Here is a 10,600-nt window from a genome sequence, read left to right as displayed (position 1 = left end):
CTCTGCTCCAATACACCTGATTTGAATCAGTGGGTGATTATCAGGCTTCTGCAGAACATGAAGGAGGTGATTTAACCACTGAATCAGGTGTGTTGGAGCAGGGAAACAAGTAAAACCTGCAGGATAGTGGCCCTCCAGGACCAGGATTGGAGACCCCTGCTTTAGACCAAGTTTCAGTTATTTTACCAGAGATGATTTACTTTGGCTGAAAGTGCCCTAAACTGCTAGCTGCTGCCGCCATCATTTATTCTTGCTGATAACCTTTAAAATTCTTTGTAAGTAATCATCTACTGCGGAGCTGACGACAATGTAAAGATTTATATGTTGGCGCTCACACGAACTGCCATGAAAGTCCACCTTTTATCTCGGCCTTGCTCCAACTAGCCTTTGTCAACATGGTCAGAAGGAACCATTATTTCTCTAAACTGCGGCTGCTCAAAATATTCGTTTTTCGTGATCTTTCTACAGAACTGCACTTCACGTACTCCCCTGAAGTTCTCATGAGGTGGCAGCTCTCGGTCGCAGGGAGCTGCAACTGGACCTCTTTGACTGTAGGAGTTAGAAAAGTAACATATTTGCTCGTGTGTCAGTCAGTGCAGTTCATGCCAAACGACAAGCACTTCAAATATTACTGTGGAGCTCTGTCTTTAAAACTGTAGCGACAATAGGTCAACGAAACTAAGTTGCAGGGTCTCCATATGAAAATCAGGAATTGAAAGTTTGGATTTAGCAACGATTTTGCAATTTTATATCTTTCACATTCACTATAATCAGATTACTGAAGAGGTTCTTTAGCACAGACCTAAGGGCTATGAGTCAGGGATCCACTAACGACTCAAACTATATAAAATCCCCCCCCAACTATTAGATACAGACAGGATGTGAATAAAAAATCTTAAACAAAAGAGGTGAGAGTGATTGCCAAGGGTTGTAAATAGACATCAGTGGAAGGACAAACCAGTCATAGAGAGAAAGAGACACTGAATGACTACAAAGACACAAATAAATAGAAATGAGCAAAACAAAATGCCCTGACATAATTACCTAAATTATATCAAATGATTACAAAGATATGCAAAAATTAGTAACTGATTAGATAGATAGATAGATAGATAGATAGATATTGTCATATTTAGGCTATTTGAAAAAAATGGGTATTGGGTATGACTGCCGGCTACTACCGCACCAAATTTGAGCTCAGTGTCTGTAAAAATGACTGAATTACAGCCGTTTTTGTGCTTGCTAAGGTTGGTTGATCTGTGGCGGCCATCTTACATCAGCCTGACTCCAGAAGGGTAACCGATCACGGAGGGTCACACTTTCTGTGAGTTTTTGATAAAGTCTGTTCCCATGGTATACGACAAATATTTTGCTAACAGACACATTAGGCATGTAAGACTGTATGGCCAGGGGTGCCAGTACTGGGGAGGCAATCGCCCCCCCAGAGCCCTTCCCTGGTGGCGCCCCTGTTTACAAGATCATTGAAGTAAGAGGAAGGATCATTAGATTTTTAAACAAATTAAGGATTTTTTTTTTCCTACAAAAAGTTTGAAACAAAGACATATTGAAGCCTAAGTGTCTGAGCCGTGGACCTTTGAACTGAGATCAACAGTTAGGATCACGGATATAAGCCGCCCTCTGCTGGTGGGGGTGAGAACTACAAGCAGGTCGTTTATGATCATTTTTTACCTTTTTTTATTCCTGCGCCTTTGATCGAAATAAACTTTACGTGTTTGTCTCCAGTTTGCTTAGCCCTTAACGATGGGAGAAAATCTTCAGTCAGCAACAAGACGTGTATAAAACCTTGGAAAAGCAAACAAAAAACAAATAAAAGAAAAACACGCTGAACCTTTCCACCCACATACATTCGTTTTCACGAGTGCGTTTCGCTATGAGTGGCTGCACGTGCGCGTGCGCGCGCGCTTCTTTCTTGCCAATAAGTCGAATACTCCTCGTGCTCAGTTTCACTGTTGGAACAAATTAAAAGTGATCCCACAGCCTTTACGCACATCTCCAAAACGTTTTTTTTGTTGTTGTTGCTTTTGTTTTTAAAGAAATTACGCATAAAAAAACATGCGCGTAAATTCTCGGTTCCGAGCTCAGGGGCCCAGTTCTTCCAGGCTCTCAGTCACTGAAGCGTTTTACTTGGAAATGATTGTCTTCGAACAGCCAGCAGGGAAACCGAAAGCACAGAAACTGCTGAAGCTTTCGCTTTCACTTGCAAGAGCGCACAAACTCTTTAGTTGCGACTTCTCCATTTAAGTTCAGATCTGTAGGTGATACTTTTTTTCTCTCTTTCTTTTCTTTTTATCACCTTTATCAGATGAGCTGTTAAGTCTGCTGAATTTCTGCTGGACGTCAAAACTGAATGTCTGATTGGCATCAAACAAGAAAGTATAGATTGGATTGAGGTTTTTTTTCTTGCTGTTGTTGATTTGGAAAGCAGAGCCGGAGTGTTCGCGCTGAAAGTCGGTCCCGAAAGCGCAGCATGAGCTGAAGATGGAAGAAGGAGCCAAGCTGCACCTGAAAGAGTGGCTGGTTGCTCAGATCGAGAGCGGCAGGTACGAGGGCCTGAGCTGGGAGGATGAGGCGAGGACCATGTTCAGGATCCCCTGGAAGCACGCAGCCAAGAAGGACTACAAGCAGACGGAGGATGCGGCTCTGTTCAAGGTCAAAACTTTCCACGCGCTTCGCTCTCTGAAGGCAGGCAGGTGGTAACAGAACCGAGTTTATGTTAGGGAAGAAACAAACAAACAAACAAAAAACAGCATTAAGACTGATCCACGTGCGTCAGGGATAAGTTAATGAGAGGAAATCACAGCTCAGTAACTCCAAACCTGATCTATAGGTGGCTAAAACTTCACTGAGGGTCCTGAAACATCAAGGCTTTTTGAGGGGGTCTTGAAATGATCTCCCTGGAATTAAACTTAATTTGAGGAAACGACTGCTAACAACAAACTTTTGTGTCACAGTTACTGTAGCAGAGCGTGGTTAGAAATAGATTAAAAAAAAAGTCTAGTGGTTATTGTCATTAATGCACTTGTTTAATCGACTCAATACACACATTTGACCACCACAAACAGCCTGGGGTCACAGGGTTTACTAGTTAGTTTGTGGGTTTGAAGATAAAAAATGTTTGTAATCATTCAACTAGGGCAGTGGTTCCCAAAAGTGGGGCCGGGACCCCATTGTGGGTCATGAAAAGTGAAGCGAGGATCTCCAAATGATCTACAGAAATAAAATTATATATAAACAAGATTGCTAATGGCATATTTTCACCAAAATACTACAAAGAATAGATGCATCAATAATACTAATAATTAATCAAACTAGTATCATAGTAGTTCAGGTTGTGGCGTTGTCATGATGTTCTTTAAGAACAGAGTTTATACGATTAAAGTGGGAATGTTTGAGTCAGAAGCCTCTGCTGCTCTTATTTATGGGTCAGAAGCTGAAAGGTTTGAGAACAGCTGATCCACAGGTCTGACTGTTGGTGTGTGTGTGTGTGTGTATACCTAGTTTTTGTAGCCCTTTTAGGACCTTTTCTGGTACACATACCTTGTCAGGACCAGTTGGGGACCAAAGTGGTTTAGGTTTAGGGCTAAGGTGTGAATAAAGTTTAGTTTAGTTTAATGTTAGACATGTACTGGTAAACGTTAGGTTTTGGAGAAGGGTTGGACATTAATGGAAATCAACATACGGTCCTGATAAGCAAAGAAATATAAACTTATATGTGTGTGTGTATTCTGGTGGTGCGGAGTCACACTTTCTACATTTTTAGAGGACAAAATTTTGTCTGTGGAGAAACAAAAAAACAAAAAACAAACTACAGGTTTGGGGCTTGAAAATGTCTTTTCATAACATGTTAAGTCACATGTTTCCTATAGCCCACCAGAGATAATATATATATATATATATATATATATATATATATATATATATATATATATATATATATATAATAAAAAATCCAAATTATTGTGACCATTGAGATGAACTGGAAAGTTGCAAAAAGAAATGTGATTATTTTAAAGGCTGAATTAGCTCAGAATCACAGCATATATATATATATATATATATATATATATATGAGTGCAGAGACTTTCTGATGAATGTTGGTCTTTTTTCAGGCTTATAAGTAAATGATAACAGGTCAAAGAAATGGAGAATATGTTGTTATTGTTCAGTAAATGTAAAGAATGGGATGAGAACCTCACCATATGTGGTTTATTTAAACCGCTCAGTGCTGTGGTGATAATTAATGACAAATAGACTGAATTCAATGGGTGTGATTAGCTTTTCTTAGTTTCGCTGAAGGTAATTTATTCAGTGATTTGAAGCTTGCATAACTCTGAAATATCGACTCTGTGAGAAAGACTGGTGAAGTCGATTTTTGCTGCTAAAACCCTTTATTATTATAATCTTCTTATGGTTTGTTTCCCCTCTTCCTTCAATGCTTTATGGTGGATCTTGTGTACGCGGCGTGCTCAGGGAATACTTCCTGGTGCACGCCACAGGGAGTTCTTGTTTCCTACAGAAGATCTGTGCACTTGAAGTGTCATAACTGATTTGTCATTTTCTTCCTTCTTTCATCACTGTGAGGCTCATTTCAGCAACGCTTCCTCAGGAAGCCAGGAACAAGATCTCGATTGGCACATCACCAGAGGTTTATTCACAGATCACCTGATCAGTCGGAGCAGACCTGGCCTTCTGGGAGGAGGGTTCCTTTTTTTTTTTTTTTTTTTTAAAGTCCCCTGTAAGCTCTCATAAGAAGACAAATTGACGTGATCATTTATTTGGTTCAGATGTTTGAAGGGAAACGAGCAGGGCGGGGCTACTGCACTTCCTCGGCATGTTTACAGATTTTTCAAGGAAAAAACTGTGCCGCGAACCCCTCCCCACCTGAAAGCCGGACCTGCTTACATCAGTAAACCTTTAGAGATCAATTCGGCATCAGCTCTGCCAAGTTTTAACACTTTAAAACTAAACACTGAACTTGTTGTAAAGTTTTCACACGGCAAATTTCAAAACTATCGACGAGAAAATGCGCCGATGTTCTTGTCGTGTCTAAATTCCACCTGAGGGTGGGGGAAGTTCCCTGCTGTTTTGCAGACAGGTTCATTGTCAACAATTACTGGAGCCCTACAAATGAGAACATGTAAACAGGTCTATTGTTCTCCACGAAATGTGAAAATACCACGGACAATGCTTAATATTCGACTTCTTTGTCTTTGTTAGACCACATGCGGGTATAAAGGTAAAACACAGAGTGCAAAACAGATCAATATAAACATTTAAATTTTGCTTTGTTAACAGAGCACGCCTCTGAAATAAAGAAATAAAGAAATAAAGCTTTTTTTTTTAAAAATTGGTGTCAGTCAGCAATAGCTTTTCTAAATGACGTTCTGCTGATTCTTTCCAGGCCTGGGCCGTGTATAAGGGTAAATACAAAGAGGGCAGGGATAAAGCGGACCCCACCATGTGGAAGACACGACTTCGCTGTGCTCTCAACAAGAGCACGGACTTCCAGGAGGTCCCCGAGCGCAACCAGCTGGACATCACTGAGCCGTACAAGGTCTACAAGATCCAGCAGGACGCTTCGTCAGTCAAGCCAGCAGGTGAACGGAAGTACACCCTGACCCTCCAACCAGGCGATGCACTTTTCTCCTTCTGACTTGATGCTGTCTGAGTGCTCATTCTTAACCCACTTGTTCCCACTCCTCAGTGTGTCCTCAGACTAACTATCCAGTGCTCAAGCAGGTGAAATGGTCTCCCAAGAGCCCCGGTTACCTGGACAACCAGGTAAAACTACATCTACAAATTACAAACTCAAGATAAACCTTAGCGGCTAATACATTCTGCAGATGGCACAGATTTGGCAGAGTGATTAAGAACACAACCTTGTTACCAATAAGTCATTTAGATGTTCACAAAAAGGTGACATACATATTATGGTGGACTAATTTGGGGCATAGAAATAAATGTGACATGCAGACTATGTGTCCTGGGAAGCTTTGTGGATAACCTGAAAAGTGGACAGGAGTCGTACCTCAAAATCCCACATTTTCGCGCTCAGAGGAAATGTTACTAAACGATCAACTCTTGCTGCTCTAAACCTCATCAGACCTAATTCTCGTTTCTGTTTCTGAAGCCTCATTTTCAAAAGGAATCGTTTCAAGCGGACAAAGAAGAAGAAACGTCTCCTGGTAAGTGTCGCATGCACAAGCTGGTCAAGCAAAGCGAAACTGTTCTGGAGAATCCTGAACATTTACGTATGTCAGCCTCGGTCTACCAACAAACAAGATGTCTGCTACCATATTTAATCCTTTTTATCCCAGTCAGCTCAGCCTGTTCTGGCTCTAACAGGAGCACGCTCCTACAATATGTGCTCTTTCTCCTTTTTCTTCAACGGCGTGATCTTTGGAACAATATAGGCAATAAGTTTTTAACGTGCAAACCGTGGGCTTAGACTGGGGGGATGTAAATGTGGCTGTATTTGGATTTTGCTTTCGTAATGGCTAATGTTATCTTTATGTCTGTACTTGTGACATCTGTCTGACACTCGGTAATTTAGGTGATATATAGATATCCTTATCGTTCCAAAAATGTGTAAACAAATAAAGCAAGCAAACCTCTGGCTTCATGAAGAAACGCGGCCGTATTGTTAGTCCTATCAGAACAAGAAGCCCCCGTCTCTCTGTGTGGCCTGGGTTCAGATTGTACTCTTAAAGACTTTTAGGATTTTTCCTCCAAACAGGTCATTCCTACCTAAATAAAAAGATTCATATGATCTGCCTTAATGGCTCCAAATTAGGACTCACGCTAGGTTTTGCTTCAGTTTGTTTTGGAAATAGATTCAGGTGCTCTAGTGCAACACCCATTTTTCCATAATCATCATTTATGTAACCAGATAAAACCCCATTGAGCTCCAAAACTATTTTTCCAAGGGTGACCTGGCCAAGAGGTCAGCAGCGCACGTCATGAATCAAAACAATTAACAATACAAGACTAAACAAGGTTATACCTACATAAGCTGTTTTGGATTTTAAAGTGCAAGGGCATAGCATAATAATGACCCTAACAGTGACTGAAACACGGTGGCTAAGAAAGCAGAAACAAGAGTTTAAAAACACAGACAACAGTTGAAGAACATAAGCAATAGCCAGAAGCTCAGGCTGTGATTAAAGTACAGACAATGGGTCAAACAGGCAGAGTTTAAAACATAGGCATCGATCAAAGGTCTTACTAACGCCATCTTTCAGGATTCAGCTAAAGGCTCTAAGAGAGGCGAGGCCTAGCAGTTTTAGATCCATCTGTAGGGTGTTCCACTCCGAGGGGACAGCAAAGCTCGGCGCTCTTTTTCCTAATTCAGTTCTGACCTGAGGAACCGACAGAGAAACAACACTGATCGAACGTAAGGTTGTTAGTGTTTTATATGTGCCTAAAGACGACGGAAACGAGCCCAGTAGGGCCTTATAGATTAGAGTCATCCAGTGTGTAAGTCTGCTTGCAGTAAGAGAAGACCAGTCAGATTTAACGTACAGCTCACTGGGATGAGTGAGGCGAACCTCAGAGCGCTCATGTACAGCACATCACCACAGTCCAGTAAGATACTGAGGTCTTTGAACTCTGCGTGAAGAACAGGATTTATTTCTACAATAAAAACCCTGCTTCAGATTGACTTCAGATGCCAGATTAGCAATGTGAGCTTTAAATGATAGCTCACCATTGGAAAGAAATCCCAAGCATTTGTAATTTGAGACCATTGCCCCTGGTGCTCCCTGGCTGCTCCCTTTTGGTAGAAAACACCAAGAGTTTGGGTTTTGTCAGCATTTATAACCAGTTTAGGTTTTTGCAGATGAGACTGAATGACATTAAAAGCATCCTGTAGAAGTTTGAAAGTCTGACTAAGTGAGGATGAGCAACAATGAACAACGATAACGTCTGCATAAAAATGATAGGAAGCATTTGACAAATTGCTACACAGGTCGTTGGTTTAAATTAAAAATAAAACTGGATTGAAATTAAATTGCACAATTCACCTCTAAAGTAAGAAAAAAAACAGTAACATGGACAACAGAACATAACTTAATGCATAATGATAGATTTTTTTTAGGTTATGATCCATTATTACAGATATATTACTGTCAAAAACATGGTTTTTACTAACAGGAGTGTAGTAGTAAGTAAATCATAGCTATTCTGCACATTGAACTTCTCCTATGAGGGTTTATGAAAACCCGTATGGGTCCAGTCCTGTTGTATGTCTACGTTTGTCATGTTTGTTGATGGCTGAATTTTTAAATTTTCTCATTTTACACAAACAGAACAAGATTTTAGTTTTTCTCCTTTGCTGGTAGTTTTGTTTGGATTCACGTGTTTCTCTGCTTTGCTTTAGAAGACCCGCTGAGAGAGCACATGTACTGCGAGAAAACAGAGAAAACAATTCAAATTCAGGCCCCCGCTCCCATCAACTTCCTAAGTCCTACTGTCGATATATCAGGTGAGAAAGCTTCCCAGAATAAAGCTTCCAAAAAAAAAAAAGAAGATATTTTGTCTTCTGAATTCGTCTTAGTGGCATTTTGTGTGTGCAGACTTTCGTATGCAGGTGAGGCTACTGTACCAAGGCAACACGGTGACAAAAGTGACCACCAGGAGCCCAGATGGCTGCTTCATCCTCCAGGGTCGTGTTCCTTTGGGGAATGAACGGATCTACGGGCCCTGCTCCGCCCAGCAGCTCTCTTTCCCGTCCCCGGCCTCCGTTTCCCTGCCGCCCTGCATGGCGGAAGCAATGAATCGCCTGCTTTGTCACCTGGAAAGGGGCGTGCTATTATGGGTGGCGCCGGATGGGGTGTTCATCAAGCGGTTCTGCCAGGGCAGGGTGTACTGGAGTGGCCCCATGGCCCAACACACCGACCAGCCAAACAAACTGGAGCGGGAAAAGACTTTCAAACTACTGGACACACCTACATTTCTTAATGGTATTACAGAGCATGGTCACTTTTTTTCTTTTTTTTTCAAAATCAGCTTTATTGATAGAGGATGTGTGATTGCTACAAACAGGAAATCTGATTATTTGTTTGTGCAGCTCTGCAGAACTGTTTGCAGGGGAAGGGGTCCACACCCTCCTATGAGATTGAGCTCTGCTTCGGAGAAGAATACCCAGATCCGAATGTACCGAAAACCAGGAAGCTCATCATGGCACAGGTTGGTTGAAAAAATAAAATAAAATACAAATGTACCCTTCTCCCCCCAGTTATATTTTGTTGCCCATTTATTCATTTGTTGTATTTGTTTAGACTTGTCTTATGTACAGTTCATTAAATTAGAGATTCAGGTTCATGTAAAAACGTCTCATATTTGCCAAATTGTTTTTGTTTTTTTGGGTCATACTTAAACACAGAGTTTAAAGACAGCTTAGGACTATAATGTGTCATGTCAGGTTAATTTGAAATCAAGGGCTTGAGTTCTCATTTCTCGAGCAACAAACAAAAAGAAACTGGAGTTGCGAGACTTTCTAAGGTTCTTATGGCAAACGTTAAAACCTTTCACGCGCGACAGTTGTATTCTCAGCCAGTAGATGTCCTCATAAACACACTAATGACTGGGTGGTACTGTTTCCCATTGGCCAGGTGGTTCCCCTGTTTGCTGTGGAGCTGCTACAGTTATTCAACTTGGGACAAAAGGAAGAGAAATCTCCAGTTCCGCCTTCAAACTCGGAGTGAAAGATGATGCGGGAGGACTAAAACATCTACCCTGAGTTTGGGGCGGGAATGACAAAAAAAAAACGAGTGAAGCTGTGACCATCATGAAAGACACCAACTAAGTGTTGTTAGTAAAGATGTATATATAGTATAAATGGCTGCGTGGTATACTTATCTGCATATAGGAACATGAAAGATATATTCTTTTTTTGTGTGTGACTCCTAAAATTTTGAAAAACAGACTTATTTTTGTCCAAAGTGCAGCTAGACAGTTGTTGTGCTAACAACATACCATGAATGTGAATGCTTCTTTTTTTCCCCTTCTCATGTTTTTGGCAGTTCCATATTTGCCGTATATGAATCCATCCATTTTTTTACCCGCCTCTCCTTTCCGGGTCGCGGGGCGCTGGTGCCGATCTCCAGCCGTCACGGTGCGAGAGGCTATTTGCCATATATGATATATGATATACTAAATTAATATTTTTTTTTTGCTTTACAACAAAGACAGGAAATAAAATGACACCAGTAATGTAATCTATAAAGCTTTTTTTTTTTTCTCATTTATTTCTAGCGAACATCATAGAACAGATTCACAATTTTTTAAAAATATACATTTTTTGTAGCTTTAACATTTAAAAAGAAAAATAAACAGGTTCATTTTTTTTCTCTTTGAAAATAAAAAACAAAAACAAACAAACAAAAAAAACTTAAAACAAATAGAAACTAAAGTGAGAGAGAGTGCTGATTAAGATGATATACCCGTATCGGAGTTTAAAATACTTTCATCATTTTCCCTGCCTTCAAACAAATACAGTACATAAAAAAATGAGATGGGGAACAGAAGCGTACAGTACACGGGGGTCAAGAGCATTCACAAAGCATCATGTTCCAACGTG

The 10,600-nt window shown here is 40.7% G+C and overlaps 1 protein-coding gene across 2 annotated transcripts; it reads left to right on the top strand.

The window, feature by feature from the left end:
• Window positions 1–2,199: 2,199 nt before the first annotated feature.
• On the top strand, window positions 2,200–10,387 carry irf10 (interferon regulatory factor 10). Of its 2 annotated transcripts, none has more exons than XM_017409453.3 (8): window positions 2,200–2,670; window positions 5,423–5,618; window positions 5,726–5,802; window positions 6,152–6,206; window positions 8,402–8,503; window positions 8,595–8,981; window positions 9,089–9,207; window positions 9,633–10,387. In XM_017409453.3, the coding sequence occupies exons 1-8, from the start codon at window positions 2,500–2,502 to the stop codon at window positions 9,723–9,725; spliced, it is 1,200 nt and encodes a 399-aa protein (XP_017264942.1). In that variant the 5' UTR covers window positions 2,200–2,499; the 3' UTR covers window positions 9,726–10,387. The 2 variants fall into 2 exon arrangements, with proteins under 2 accessions (XP_017264942.1, XP_017264940.1); XM_017409451.3 differs by having other exon boundaries at window positions 2,201–2,670; window positions 8,399–8,503.
• Window positions 10,388–10,600: the final 213 nt, after the last annotated feature.

The sequence above is a fragment of the Kryptolebias marmoratus genome, linkage group LG8, assembly GCF_001649575.2.
Source record: "Kryptolebias marmoratus isolate JLee-2015 linkage group LG8, ASM164957v2, whole genome shotgun sequence".
NCBI lineage: Eukaryota > Metazoa > Chordata > Actinopteri > Cyprinodontiformes > Rivulidae > Kryptolebias > Kryptolebias marmoratus.
This window is presented reverse-complemented; position numbering and strand designations above follow the sequence as displayed.